The 15,855-nt window shown below is 44.0% G+C and overlaps 1 protein-coding gene across 1 annotated transcript in view; it reads left to right on the top strand.

Moving 5' to 3' along the window:
- The window catches only part of MYO1F (myosin IF), a 363,040-nt gene that overhangs the window by 245,470 nt on the left and 101,715 nt on the right, over nt 1–15,855 (top strand). Inside the window, exon 20 of the mRNA XM_069741645.1 lies at nt 11,515–11,629. Coding sequence (XP_069597746.1) covers nt 11,515–11,629 — 115 coding nt within the window. The remainder of the gene's footprint in view (nt 1–11,514; nt 11,630–15,855) is intronic.

Raw genomic sequence — 15,855 nt, 5'->3', positions numbered from 1 at the left:
AAATATACAGCAAAAACCCAATAATCAGCAAATTTCTGTTGTATATTTTAGAGTGGACACCTGCAAAATAAAATGTAGCGTTTATACAATGTGGGAACATGAGTTACATATTCCCCAACTTTCTCATGTGAAAAGAAACCAGCATCCCCCCCAATATCGTCAGTGATTGACGGTTAATAGTTATAAACCAGTGAGAATAGAGAAGTCGGATGATGCTGCAATCTTTGTCACTGGATGTTGATCCTTTAGTATCCTTATTGAGATTCCATTTATATTTCTTCTTCTTTGAAGAACAATGATTTTTTTTTTTTTGCATTGTCATAGCCTTAATAGATTTTGTGTGAAACGAGTTGTAGGTTTTAATGACTAGAGATGGGCGAACCCGAACAGTAAAGTTCGGCATCCATACCGAACACCTACTGTTCAGGCACAAACCCCGAACACGGACTTCACCAGGAAGTCTGTGATATGATTCGGGTTTGGCTGCCTGAAGACCGGGTGTTTGTCACGCTGTCCTATGCATGACAGCGCAACAAACATCGCTTCTGATTGGCGGTGAAATCATCCCTGCCGGTCAGAGAGCCACTGTTCCCATGCTGCCAAACGACAGCGTGCGCCCACAGCTGTGATTGGGGGTTTAAAGTTTACCTCCGGTCACTGGCATCAGCTGATGGGACTACAGCTCCCATCATCCGATGCCTGCTGCCACTAACAACAGCGAGAGCAGGAGCGGCTGAAGGGTGTATTCATTAGCTGGCTCCAGCACTGTAAATAAATAATTTTTTTTTTAACGCCGTGGGTTCCTCTGTATTTTTGATAACCAGCTGGCAAAGCTCACAGCTAGGGGCTGCAACCTTCAGCTTCAGCAAGGCTGGTTATCAAGAATAGAGGGATCCCCATGCCGTATTTTTTAATTATTTAAATAAATAATTTTGAAAAAACGACGTGGGGTCCCCACCATTTTTAACAACCAGCATTGCTAAAGCTCACAGCTGGTTGCTGGTATTCTCAGGATGGTAAGGGACCTTCCCCCCAGTCTAAAAATAGCAACCTGCAGCCGCCCAGAAAAGGCATATCTATTATTATATGCATCAATTCTGGCTCTTTGCCCGGCTCCTCCGACTTGCCCTGTAGCGGTGGCAAGTGGGGTTAATATTTGTGGTGTCTGGTGACATCAAGCCCACAGCTTAGTAATGATGAGGCGTCTATAAGATGACTCTCCATCACTAATCCTATAGTGGTATGGTAAATAAAGACACAGCCAGAATGAAGTCCTTTATTTCAAATAAAACAAAACACAGTTTTACTTTGCTATTTAAAAATAACAAACACAGTTATACTCACCTAACGCCTATTTCCCTGAAACCCTTGTTCTCTTGTAACAAAACTAAAATAAAAACAAGAATATCCCTCACATGTCTGTCATTCTGTCCCACGCCGTAATCCATATCTGGGGTATAAACAGTTTTCAGCCTGGACAGTGCCAAGATGCGACCGTCCAGGCTGAGAACCAGTGGTGACTGAACTGCTACGAGCGCAGCCTCAGTGACCTGTGGTGACCTGCGGACTGCTATTTCTAGGCTGGGGGGGGGCAATATCCATGGCCCCTTACCAGCCTGAGAATACCAGCCCCCAGTTGTCTGCTTTAGCAAGGCTGGTTGTCAAAAATCGGGGGGACCCGTTGTTTTTTTTTTTTACTTATTTATTTAAATAATTAAATATATGGCTTGGGACCCCTCTATTCTAGATAACCTGCCTTGCTGAAGCTGACAGCTGAGGGTTGCAGCCCCCAGCTGTGAGTTTTGCCTAGCTGGTTATCAAAAGTAAAGGAGAACCCACGCCATGTTTTTTTTAATTATTTAGTTACAGAGCAGGAGTCGGCTAACGAATACACCCATCAGTCACTCCTGCTCTCGCTGTTATTAGAGGCAGCAGGCTTCGATGATGGGAGCTGTAGTCCCATCAGCTGATGCCAGTGACCGGAGGTAAACTTTATATCTCCAGTCACAACTGACAGCATGGGAACCGCGTCTCTCTGACCGGTGGGGTTGATTTCCAGCCCTGGGTTGGGATCTTGACACAACCTCAGATCTTCACAGAGTCCTTAAACTATTTTACAATCAATTGTTATCTAAGAATCAAATAGCGCTCCTCCTGATTCCTGCCATGTGGCTAAGCAGTACTATACAGACACATATGGTGTAATGCCACATTCAGCAGAAATTGTGTGACAAATTTTGGTGCCATTGTTATCCATTTACCTGTGTTAAAATGTTAAATCTGGAGCTGCAGCAAACATTTTGTAAAAAATGTAATTATTTTTTCTTCACAGCCCATTGGCATAAAATTCTGTGACACACCGGTGGTATCAATATGATCACTGTACCCTTAGAATAATTCATTGAAAGCTGTAGTTTGTAAAATGGGGTCACTTATGGGGGGCTTCTGTTTACACCTCAGGGGCTCTCCCAGTGGGTTTTGAAATCCGCAAACCGAAAAACAGTAAAATCTGCACTACAATACAGCGCTTCCTCTTTTCTGAGCTGTCCGCTCTGTCTGAAAAGTGGTACTTGATTAAATGTAACATATTGGCGCATTCATGAGAAATTTAACAACAAATTGAAAGGTTCATTTTTTCCTTATAAAATTAAAAAACTCGAAGCCAAAATAATATTTTAATAATAAAAAATTAAATATTCTTTCTTTACCACCCAATGGTATAGATATAAAATGGGGTTCTGCTGTTTTAGCATCTCAGGGGCTCTGCCTATGTGACATGGAACATCTAAGCTAGAAGATACTGTTAAAAATTAACTTTTAACCCCTTCACCCCGAAGCCTGTTTTCAACTTCCTGATCAGGCCATTTTTTTCAATTCTGACCACTGTCACTTTATGAGGTCATAACTCTGAAACGCTTCAACGGATCCTGGTGATTCTGAGATTGTTTTCTCGTGACATATTGTACTTTATGATAGTGGTAAAATATCTTCGATTTGACTTGCGTTTATTTGTGAAAAAAATGGAAATTTGGCAAAAATTTTGCAATTTTCAAACTTTTTATGCCCTTAAATTAGAGAATCATATCATACAAAATAGTTAAAAAATAACATTACCCACATGTCTGCTTTACATTAGCACAATTTTGGAAACATAACTTTTTTTGTTAGGAAATTATAAGGGTTAAAATTTGACCAGCGATTTCTCATTTTTACAACAAAATTTGCAAAACCATTTTTTTAGGAACCACCTCACACTTGAAGTCACTTTGAGGGGTCTATATGACAGAAAATGCCTAAAAGTGACACCATTCTTAAAACTGCACCCCTCAAGGTACTCAAAACCACATTCAAAAAGTTTATTAACCCTTCAGGTGCTTCACAGGAATTTTTTGGAATGTTTAAAAAAAAATGAACATTTAACTTTTCTTCCAAAAATATTTTCTTCAGATCCAACTTGTTTTATTTTACCAAGTGTAACAAAAGAAATTGGACCACAAAAGTCGATGTACCATTTGTCCTGAGTATGCCGATACCCTATATGTGGGGGTAAACCACTGTTTGGGCACATGGCAGAGCTTGGAAGGGAAGGAGCGCCATTTGACTTTTCAATGCAAAATTTGCTGGAATTGAGATCGGACACCATGTTGCGTTTGGAGAGCCCCTGATGTGCCTAACAATTGAAACCCCCAAAAGTGACACCATTTTGGAAAGTAGACCCCCTAAGGAACTAATCTAGATGTGTGGTGAGCACTTTGAACCCCCAAGTGCTCCACAGAAGTTTATAGTGTAGAGCCGTAAAAGAAAATCATATTTTTTTCACAAAAATGAACTTTTCGCCCAAAATTTTATAATTTCCCAAGGGTAACAGGACAAATTAGACCCCAAAAGTTGTTGTGCAATTTGTCCTGAGTGGCTGATACCCCATATATGAGGGTCAACCACTGTTTGGGCGCATGGCGACGACACACAACTATATACGTCATCGCCTGACCTTACCCCCGCTGTACTACAGAACGCCACTGACTGTCTGTCCGCAGTCTCCAACATCATGTCCGCTCTCTATCTGAAACTCAACCTCTCCAAAACTGAACTTCTTCTGCTCCCACCATCTACTAACCTCCCTAAATCTGACATTTCCCTCTCTGTGGGTGGCACCATAATAACACCCCGGCAGCAGGCACGCTGTCTGGGTGTTATGTTTGACTCCGATCTCTCCTTCCCCTCCCATATACAATCTCTTGCCCGCTCGTGCCGCTTACACCTAAAGAACATCTCTAGAATCCGCCCTTTTCTCACCATGGAGACAGCTAAAACCCTCACTGTCGCCCTGATCCACTCCCGCCTGGACTACTGTAACGCTCTATTAATTGGCCTCCCCCTCACTCGACTTTCCCCTCTCCAGTCCATCCTTAATGCAGCAGCCAGGGTCGTCCATCTGGCTAAAGGTACCGTCACACTAAGCGACGCTGCAGCGATACCGACAACGATCCGGATCGCTGCAGCGTCGCTGTTTGGTCGCTGGAGAGCTGTCACACAGACCGCTCTCCAGCGACCAACGATCCCGAGGTCCCCGGTAACCAGGGTAAACATCGGGTAACTAAGCGCAGGGCCGCGCTTAGTAACCCGATGTTTACCCTGGTTACCAGCGTAAAAAAACAAACAGTACATACTTACATTCAGCTGTCTGTCCCTTGCCGTCTGGTTCCTGCCTTGACTGCTGGCCGTAAAGTGAAAGCAGAGCACAGCCACAGCGGTGAGTCACCGCTGTGTGACTCACCGCTGTGCTGTGCTTTCACTTTCACTTTGCGGCCAGCAGTCAGTGCAGGGACCAGACGGCAAGGGACAGACAGCTGAATGTAAGTATGTACTGTTTGTTTTTTTACGCTGGTAACCAGGGTAAACATCGGGTTACTAAGCGCGGCCCTGCGCTTAGTTACCCGATGTTTACCCTGGTTACCAGTGAAGACATCGCTGAATCGGTGTCACACACACCGATTCAGCGATGTCTGCGGGGAGTCCAGCGACGAAATAAAGTTCTGGACTTTCTTCCCCGACCAGCGATCTCCCAGCAGGGGCCTGATCGCTGCTGCCTGTCACACTGGACGATATCGCTAGCGAGGACGCTGCAACGTCACGGATCGCTAGCGATATCGTCTAGTGTGACGGTACCTTAATCGTTACTCGGACGCGTCCGCTCTTCGCCAGTCGTTACACTGGCTACCCATTCATTACAGGATACAATTCAAAGTACTTGTTCTCACCCACAAAGCCCTCCACAGTGCGGCACCCCCTTACATCTCCTCCCTCATTTCTGTCTATCAGCCTAACAGACCACTGCGCTCTGCAAATTACTCTCGATTAACCTCTGCACTAATCCGTACCTCCCACTCCCGACTTCAAGACTTCTCCCGTGCTGCGCCAATCCTCTGGAATGCTCTACCCCAAGATATTAGGACCATCCATAATTTGCATAGTTTTAGGCGCTCGCTCAAAACACATTTGCTCAGAGCGGCCTATCACGTTCACTAATCAAAGTTATGTTTGTGTGTGTGTAGCCCATTCACTATCCCCATCTATTCCCCACCCCCTGAAGATGGCTGGACCATGATTGTAAATACATCATTGTAAATACACACCTGTGCTTTGTATCTCCCCCACCTCATTGTAGATTGTAAGCTCTCACGAGCAGGGTCGTCTTATTTTGCTTTAATTATTGTATTGTTAACGTTGTTACTTATGACTTTTGTGTTTGAAACTGTTAAACTGTAAAGCGCTGCGGAATATGTTGGCGCTATATAAATAAAGATTATTATTATTATTTTTATTATGGCAGAGCTCGGAAGGGAAGGAGCGCCGTTTGGAATGCAGACTTAGATGGATTGGTCTGCAGGCACCACGTTGCATTTGCAGAGCCCCTGATGTACCTAAACAGTAGAAACCCCCACAAGTGACCCCATATTGGAAACTAGACCCTCAAGGAACTTATCTAGATGTGTTGTGAGAACTTTGAACCCCCAAGTGTTTTGCTAAAGTTTATAACACAGAGCCGTGAAAATAAAAAATATATTTTTTTCCACGAAAATGATATTTTAGCCCCCAAATTTTTATTTTCCCAAGGGTAACAGGAGAAATTGGACCCTAAAAGTTGTCCAATTTGTCCTGAGTATGCTGATACCCCATATTTTGGGGGAAACCACTGTTTGGGCGCACGGCAGAGCTCGGAAGGGAAGGAGCGCCATTTGGAATGCAGACTTAGATGGATTGGTCTGCAGGCGTCACGCTGCATTTGCAGAGCCCATTGATGTATCTAAACAGTAGAAACCCCCCACAAGTGACCCCATATTGGAAACTAGATCCCCAAGGAACTTATCCAGATGTGTTGTGAGAACTTTGAACCCCCAAGTGTTTCACTACAGTTTATAACACAGAGCCATGAATATAAAAAATCTTTTTTTTTTTCCACAAAAAAATATTTTTAGCCCCGGTTTTGTATTTTCCCAAGGGTAACAGGAGAAATTGGACCCCAAAACTTGTTGTCCAATTTGTCCTGGCTATGCTGATACCCCATATGTTGGGGTAAACCCCTGTTTGGGCGTACAGGAGAGCTCGGAAGGGAAGGAGCACTGTTTTACTTTTTCAACACAAAATTGGCTGGAATTGAGATCGGACGCCATGTTGCGTTTGGAGTGCCCCTGATGTGCCTAAACAGTGGAAACTCCCCAATTCTAACTCAAACCCTAATCCAAACACACCCCTAACCCAAATCCCAACCATAACCCTAACCACACCCCTAACCCTAATCCCAACCCTAATCCCAACCGTAAATGTAATCCAAACCCTAACTTTAGCCCCAACCCTAACCCTAACTTTAGCCCCAACCCTAACCCTAACTTTAGCCCCAACCCTAACCCTAACTTTAGCCCCAACCCTAACCCTAACTGTAGCCCCAACCCTAACCCCAACCCTAACTTTAGCCCCAACCCTAACCCTAACTTTAGCCCCAACCGTAACCCTAATGGGAAAATGGAAATAAATACATTTTTTTAAAATTTTATTATTTTTCCTTAACTAAGGGGGTGATGAAGGGGGGTTTGATTTACTTTTATAGTTTTTTTATGGTGTATTTTTATGATTTGCAGCCGTCACACACTAAAAGACGCTTTTTATTGCAAAAAATAGTTTTTGCATCACTACATTTTGAGAGCTATAATTTATCCATATTTTGGCCCACAGAGTCATGTGAGGTCTTGTTTTTTGCAGGACGAGTTGACGTTTTTACTGGTACCATTTTCTGGCACATGACATTTTTTGATCGCATTTTATTCCGATTTTTGGGAGGCAGAATGAACAAAAAACAGCAATTCCTGAGTTTCTTTTAGCGGGCGTTTATACCGTTCCGCGTGTGGTAAAATTGATAAAGCAGCTTTATTCTTCGGGTCAGTACAATTACAGCGATACCTCATTTATATCATTTTTTTATGTTTTGGCTCTTTTACACAATAAAACCTATTTTATATAAAAAATAATTGTTTTTGCATCGCTTTATTCTGAGAGCTATAACCTTTTTATTTTTCTGCAGATGATGCTGTATGGCGGCTTTTTTTTTTTGCTGGACGAGATGACGTTTTCAGCGGTACCATGTTTATATCCGTCTTTTTTTATCACATTTTATTGCACTTTTTGTTCGGCAGTATGATGATAAAGCATTGTTTTTTGCCTCGTTTTTTTTTTTGTTTTTTTTTGCGGTGTTCACTGAAGGGGTTAACTAGTGGGATAGTTTTATAGAGCGGGTCGTTACAGACACGGCGATACCAAATATGTGTACTTTTATTGTTTTTTTATCATTTACATAAATAAATGGATTTATTGGAAAATATTTATTTATTTATTTTTTTCTTTTTGGGGGGATTTTTTTTTAAAATACATTCTATTTTTTTTTTTTTTACTTTATAACATTGTCCCAGGGTAGGACATCACTATATTTCATCAGATCGCTGATTTGACACTTTGCATAGCACTGTGTCAGATCAGCGATCTGACAGGCAGTGCAGGATCCGGAAGGAGCCCTGTGACCATTTTAGATCTGGAGACTCCTTCCAGAACATCGGAACAACACGATCACATCGCGTTGTTCCGGTGGGAGAGCGCAGGGAGCCCCCGTCCCTGCGCGATGCCATTCTATGTCGCTGTCACTACTGACAGCAGCATCAGAGGGGTTAAATGCCCACGATCAGCGCTAGCGCCAATCATGGGCATTGCTGCGGGGTGTCAGCTGTCACATACAGCTGACACCCGCACGCGATCGCCGCCGTGCTCACTGTGAGGCTGCGCAATCGTGCCACCGTACTAGTACTGCGGTTTGCGGGAACTCAGAGCAGCAAGAGCCCAAATCTAAACCTAACACCTACTATCAAGATACTGAAAACGACAAAAAAAGCATTCACATCCTTTTGTAAGAATGCTAGCTAACTTATCTGATTAGTGATGCTAGGATGAAATAAGTAAACTGTCACAGTGCAATAAAATGAATGAAAAAGGAAGAAACATTGTGGCTCTCACCCAATTGAAGTGCAGACCCTCTTTTTTGGGAGAATAGCTCTACTTGGGTACTTAGGGCAGGAGCAACTGCAGAGAGCACGACAAGACAGAGTGAGGTATGATTTTACCCGTATGGACATGACCCAGAGAACAGTCTGCACTTTAATTGGATGAGATCCACAATGTTTCTTCCTTTTTCATTAACTTTATTGCACTGTGACACTTTACTTATTTAGCCTTAAGGTACCGTCACACTAAGCGACGCTGCAGCGATACCGACAACGATCCGGATCGCTGCAGCGTCGCTGTTTGGTCGCTGGAGAGCTGTCACACAGACCGCTCTCCAGCGACCAACGATCCCGAGGTCCCCGGTAACCAGGGTAAACATCGGGTAACTAAGCGCAGGGCCGCGCTTAGTAACCCGATGTTTACCCTGGCTACCATCCTAAAAAGTAAAAAAACAAACGCTACATACTTACCTACCGCTGTCTGTCCTCGGCGCTCTGCTTCTCTGGTCTGGCTGTGAGCGCCGGGCAGCCGAAAAGCAGAGCGATGACGTCACCGCTCTGCTTTCCGGCCGATGTGCTCACAGCCAGACCAGAGAAGCAGTGCGCCGAGGACAGACAGCGGTAGGTAAGTATGTAGCGTTTGTTTTTTTACTTTAACGATGGTAACCAGGGTAAACATCGGGTTACTAAGCGCGGCCCTGCGCTTAGTAACCCGATGTTTACCCTGGTTACCAGCGAAGACATCGCTGAATCGGTGTCACACACGCCGATTCAGCGATGTCTACGGGAAGTCCAGCGACCAAATAAAGTTCTGGACTTTCTTCCCCAACCAGCGACAGCACAGCAGGGGCTTGATCGCTGCTGCCTGTCACACTGGACGATATCGCTAGCCAGGACGCTGCAACGTCACGGATCGCTAGCGATATCGTCTAGTGTGACGGTACCTTTAGCATCACTAATCAGATACGTTAGCTAGCATTCTAATGAATGGATGGGAATGCTCTTTTGTGGTTTGTAGTATCTTGATAGTAGGTGTTAGGTGTGGATTTCTTGCAGCTCTGCTGTGTTTTTAAGCTATGATTTAATTAAATTAAAAGTTAATTTTTAATAGTATACTCTAGGCTGGACGTGTTAGTAATACTGAAGAGGTACCCTGTAAAAGACAGAAACAAGGGCCTTTATTGCTTATGTGACATGACACCTTCAAACCATTCCAGCAAAATCTAAACTCAAATATGACACTTCTTCCCTTCTGAGCTTTGCACTGTACCTCAAAAATAGTTTTTGGCTATATATATGAGGTATTGGTTTACTTAGAAGAAATTGCATAACAAAGTGTACCATTCATTTTCTCTTATTTTCCCTTTTGAAAATTAAAAACTTGGGGACAAAGCAACATTATAGTAGTAAAGCTGGTAATTTTCCATTTATTCAGTCTAATGTTATACAATTCTGTAAGTCACCAGAGGCTTAAAAATGTGATTAGATTAATTTTTCAAGAGGTGTAGTTAGTTTCCAAAATCCGTGTTAGCCAGTTGTTTTCCAACACATTTGGGGTATCACTATACTCACAAGAAATTGCATAACAAATTCTATGGTCAAATTTTTCCTGTTACCCTTGTGAAAATGAAAAATTTTGGGTCTGAAGCAACATTTTTGCGACAAAAATATATTTTTCATTTTAACGGTTCAATGTTGTAAAATTCTGTGAAGCAATTGTGGGTTCATGATGCTCACTGCTCCTGTAGATAAGTTTCTTGAGGAGTGTAGTTTCCAAAATGGGGTCACTTATTGGGGGTTTCCACTGTTTAGGCGCATCAGGGGCCCTGCAAGCACGACATGGTGTCCGTTATCTATTCCAGACAATTTTGAGCTCCAACAGTCAAACGTGCTCCTTCACTTCCGAGCCTTGTTGTGTTCCTAAACAATAGTTTTCCGCCACATGTGGTATCGTTGTACTCGGGAGAAATTGCACAACAAATTTTATTGTCCAGTTACCCTTGTGAAAATGAAAACTGTGGGGCAAAAAGATTTTTGTGGGAAAAATGAAAATTTTCATTTTTGCTTTAATTCCTGTGAAGCAACTAATAATCTTCTTGAACGTGACTTTGAGAGGTGCCGGTTTTAAAATAGTGTCACTTTTGGGTATTTATTTTCTGTCACATAGGCCCCTCAAAGTCTCTTCAAATGTGATGTGATCCCTGAAAAAAACGTTTTGTAAATTTTGTTGGAAAAATGAGAAATTGCTGCTAAAGTTTTAACCCTTCTAACAAAAAAATGTTCAAAAATGATGCTAATGTAAACTAGACATGTCATAAATGCTATTTATTATCTATTTTGTGTGGCATAATTATCTGGTTTAAGGGCATAAAAATTCAGGTTGAAAATTGCAAAGTTTTAATTTTTTGGCAAATTTTCCTTTATTTTCATAAATAAAAGAAAATCATATCAACCAAAATTTACCACTAAGATGAAGTACAATGTGTCATGAAAAAACTATCTCAGAATCACAGGAATAAACTGAAGTGTTCCAGAGTTATTATGTCTGAAAGTGACACTGGTCAAAATTGTAAGTTAGCCTCGTCAGGAAGGTGAATACAATATAGAAATTACCACGGCACTATTGTTTAATGGTGCACAAGTAGGATTTAATCCCCTTCAATGATACGTAAGAAAACTTGGCACTCAGTAGATGAAATTAAATAAATGATTTAATATGCAATCCACCAATAAAGGTTCACAAACGTTTCGGTCTACAATAGACCTTTCTCAGTGTGCCTACTGTCCAATTGAAAAGATATCAGATTATGTTTTATTCCTGTGGGTCAGGCAGGAAGCGCTGAATTCGGTGTCCAGTACTGGTTCAAACAGACGCAATGAAGGAAGGTGAAAACAGACTTGGGGTGAGGAGGTTAAAGTCTTATTTTCTTTCCTTCTATTAACGTATTGATTCTTTTTATTTCTGCAGTTATTCCTATTGGAGGAAATGCGAGAGAGAAAGTTTGATTCCTTTGCCAGAACTATCCAGAAAGCTTGGAGAAAATATATTGCAAAGAGGAAATATGAGCAGATGCGAGAAGAAGGTAGGAGACAGTAACAATGTAAAAACTGAAATTAGAAACAAGATTTTCACTATTGTCAAGGTTTTATCATTACGTATGTTACATTTTAGGTTTGTTTCACATGTAACATAAAAAAGCTAATAAAAAAAGGTTTGTTTTTTTTATTTTCGGTAGTTTAGGTATATAGGAAAGCATATTAGACTATTCTTTACGTTAAGGCTCGTTTAAATGAACGTATTTCCAGTCCAATAATAACTACTGTGCATACCAAAGTTTTTTCACACAGACCAATAGCATGAAATAGTCTGGTCTGATCTACAGACCAGACAAGGGCATGTCAATAAAGGTACCGTCACACTAAGCGACGCTGCAGCGATACCGACAACGATCCGGATCGCTGCAGCGTCGCTGTTTGGTCGCTGGAGAGCTGTCACACAGACATCTCTCCAGCGACCAACGATGCCGGTAACCAGGGTAAACATCGGGTTACTAAGCGCAGGGCCGCGCTTAGTAACCCGATGTTTACCCTAGTTACCATCGTTAAAGTAAAAAAAACAATCACTACATACTTACCTACCGCTGTCTGTCCCCGGCGCTGTGCTTCTCTGCTCTGGCTGTGAGCACAGCGGCCGGAAAGCAGAGCGGTGACGTCACCGCTCTGCTTTCCGGCTGCCCGGCGCTCACAGTCAGAGCAGAGAAGCAGATCGCCGGGGACAGACAGCGGTAGGTAAGTATGTAGTGGTTGTTTTTTTTACTTTAACGATGGTAACTAGGGTAAACATCGGGTTACTAAGCGCGGCCCTGCGCTTAGTAACCCGATGTTTACCCTGGTTACCAGCGAAGACATTGCTGAATCGGTGTCACACACGCCGATTCAGCGATGTCAGCGGGAGAGGCAGCGACGAAACAAAGTTCTGGACTTTCTTCCCCGACCAGCGATATCACAGCAGGGGCCTGATCGCTGCTGCCTGTCACACTGGACGATATCGCTAGCCAGGACGCTGCAACGTCACGGATCGCTAGCGATATCGTCTAGTGTGATGGTACCTTAAGGCAGCTCCTGCTCTCGTCTGCTATGTGAAAGACCACATAGAGCCGGTCATGTCCACAATCTGCCTGTGTTTCAGAATGACTCTCTAAACAGCACCTTGAAGGGGTTGTCTGGTTAAAACCGATAAGTCTGCAGTCACTATGTGTAAATGCAGACTTATGAATCCCCCCAGCACACGCACTATGCGCTTCGGGAATTCACCAGTTTCAGACTCGGGAAAATATGCTTTATATGAGTTATACATACTCATGGCCAGTGGTCGTTGCCTTGCTACATACACTTGTATAGAGCTGAGGCCAGTGGGCATGTCTGACTAGAGGGTACGGCCTTGCTCCATACAAGTGTATGGAGACCGAGGCCGCACCCTATGCCCGGGGATATGTATTACTCATACATACCCTCCGGTCCCGGGTCTGAGACTGGCGAATCCCCACAGTGAATAGTGCGCACTCTGGGGAGATTCATAAGTCTGTAGTCACGGAGAGTGACGGCAGACGTATCAGTTTTGACTGGACAACCCGTTTAAGGCAACAGGAAGGTATAACCCATGTCCCTGGTAAATTCTGAATTCTTACACTACTCTATATATGCTACAGCTATTAGTAAGGTGGGCTGGGTGAGAGTACAGAGGTTGTAACAATTATGTGGGTACTATGGAATCTGATTTTGTGGGATAAAAGTCTGATCTTATTCAGATACGTCTGAGACCAAAGCTGAGACAAATAAGTGTATTTCACAAAGCAAGAAATAGAACATAAACAAGCAGAGACTTTCCTGCTATTGTAATGAAATCACAGCACAAAACAGAAATGTCAGCAAACTTAGTAGTGAGGCACGACCACTCATTCAAATAAGTCCAACATTAATATGCAGCAAGAGTGCGACCGGCACTTATACGTGGAAGTCTAGCAGTGGTATGCAGCAAGAGTGCGACCGGCACTTATACATGGAAGTCTAGCAGTGGTATGCAAACAAGAGTGCGACTCGCACTTATACGTGGAAGTCTAGCAGTGGTATGCAAACAAGAGTGCGACTCGCACTTATACGTGGAAGTCCAACAGTAGTATGCAGCAAGAGAGCGATGGGCACTCATACGTGGAAGTCCAACAGTAGTATGCAAACTAGAGTGCGACGGGCACTTATACGTGAAAGTCCAGAACTATGCAGATAGGGGAGTTGACACCTTTTATGGAAGTCCAGAAATACATAGGTGGAGAATAACAGGGAGTAGGTCCTTAAATTTACCTATTGGGCTGAGAAGTCCCTCTCAAGTTCCACAAAGCAGCCCGTAACAGAACATAGTCTCAGAAGTCAGGACAGCAGGTAACCCCAGCCAGGATCCAGAAGGAGCTTAGAAGACTGAAGGCAACTGGAAGTGGTGAGGTGGAGCACCGAGTAATGAGCAGCAGCAGGAACTCCAGAGGCAAGCCAGGAGGAAGCTCAGAAGCAAACAGCAGCAAAATACTCAGGCAAGGAGGATCTCCCGACCTGGACTTAAATAGCAGGGCAGACAGGAAGTTCCAGGACAGGACGAAGTACCAGACTCCATTTTGGACAAGGGCAAAACAGGCTCCATGTAAACATCCGGAATCCTTACAAAGGTGTATCTAGGTCTTCTTGCACCCGGGGCAAAAATTTAGTTTGGTGCCCCCTCCCCTCAAGCACATATAGGATTTGCACACTTAGTCACGTGCCGATGAGCTGCTCTCCCTAATTCAGTGTTTAGTGAAAAACATAAAACCCGGAGAAAAGCTCATTGTCACGTGACCGTAAGTATGAAAATCACATATGAGTGAAGTGGCCGTGTGATGACTGCTTAAACCTGCAGAGATGAATCCTGACTGTGAGGATATAACAGGCAGTTAGGATTGGCAGCAGGGCTTCATTTTATAACTAAAGGGCTTGCCGAGGTTTGAGATGAAAGTCTGCAGTCACTCTATGTGACTGGATTCTCACACTGCACTGTGCACTGCACACTGTTAAGATTCTCCCTTTCACAAGTATGTGATTTGTATACTTCTGCCACATTCTGGCTAGACTTGTCTGGCATCACTCATTTCATTTTCATTGAGTGAGGCCACACATGTCTAGTCAGCAGGTGACAGTGCAGCACCCCAGGTGACCGGTTGCTGCAGTGATGTTGCTTTCATTTCAGGGAGGGTACTGTCATGCTCAAAGGCAATGGAGTTCTTTTCACCAGGTAAGGCACCCACACACAGCGCATTCCAAATCCAGGCCAGGAGGGGAAGCTCAGGACCCCGATTCAGGGGATCTTCCCTAAGCTATACGTGTCCTGACCTGGAGGAGGAGTTAGGCAGTCTGGGAGAGACAGTGGACAGAGACAGTAGTCTCCAGGAGGGAGAGTAAGGAGAAGAAAGTGTGGAATTGAGAGCAGACGGAGAGGCCTAGCAGCCATGAGGGAGCTGCAGCCTCTGGAAGGAGTGAGAGAACCTGAAGAGTTGTATGTGGTGGAGCTACAGCAGAAAGGAGCAGAGGAGAGAGAAAGGGCTCAGAGGGGAACGCGGAAGGACACCCTCAGAGCCAGAGCGCAGTGCCTGGTACCAGGAGCCCAAGGCTTTTGTGGGACTCTTAAGACACAGAGCAGAACCGGAGGGCCGAGAACTGTATGTAATTGGCCTGCACCACACCTGAGACGAAGCAGTACCTAAGGATCCCGGGGTATGATAGAGTCCCTGTAAAACGGCTCAAGCTGCCCGTCATGCAGGTATCTGTTTCAGGACAGGGGAAATAGAGGACTCTGCAGAAAGCTTCAGGCAGCAGGGACTTCACTTTATCAAGCGCTAGTTGGATAGGCTCACGGGCCTCAACTGGGAGGGAGACTCTCCCATTGCCTCTAAGCCGGCCAGACCACCGTCACCTGTGCCTGGTACCCTGGACTGTGGCCTGCTAACTACAGCAAACCAGGTAAAGACTTACAACTTGTGTCCTTTACTAATTTTACCGGCCTACACCATCATCGCCATAAACTTCAGGACCTCTGGGGACCCTGCTTCACCTGTGGGAAGCGTTACCATCATTGCTGTGATAACATCCCCCAGAGGACCCATTTAATGCAGTGTCGGTCTCACTATTGACCGAACACCACAGGTGGCGTCACAACAGACTTATTCACAATTTCCCTTTAAAGACCTTTCCCCTTTAATTGGATGCCCAGGGCCACGGACCGGGTCACAGC

Source organism: Ranitomeya imitator, chromosome 1, assembly GCF_032444005.1.
Source record: "Ranitomeya imitator isolate aRanImi1 chromosome 1, aRanImi1.pri, whole genome shotgun sequence".
Classification (NCBI taxonomy): domain Eukaryota; kingdom Metazoa; phylum Chordata; class Amphibia; order Anura; family Dendrobatidae; genus Ranitomeya; species Ranitomeya imitator.
Note: the sequence above shows the minus strand (reverse complement) of the source record. Positions and strands in the feature narration are given on the sequence as shown.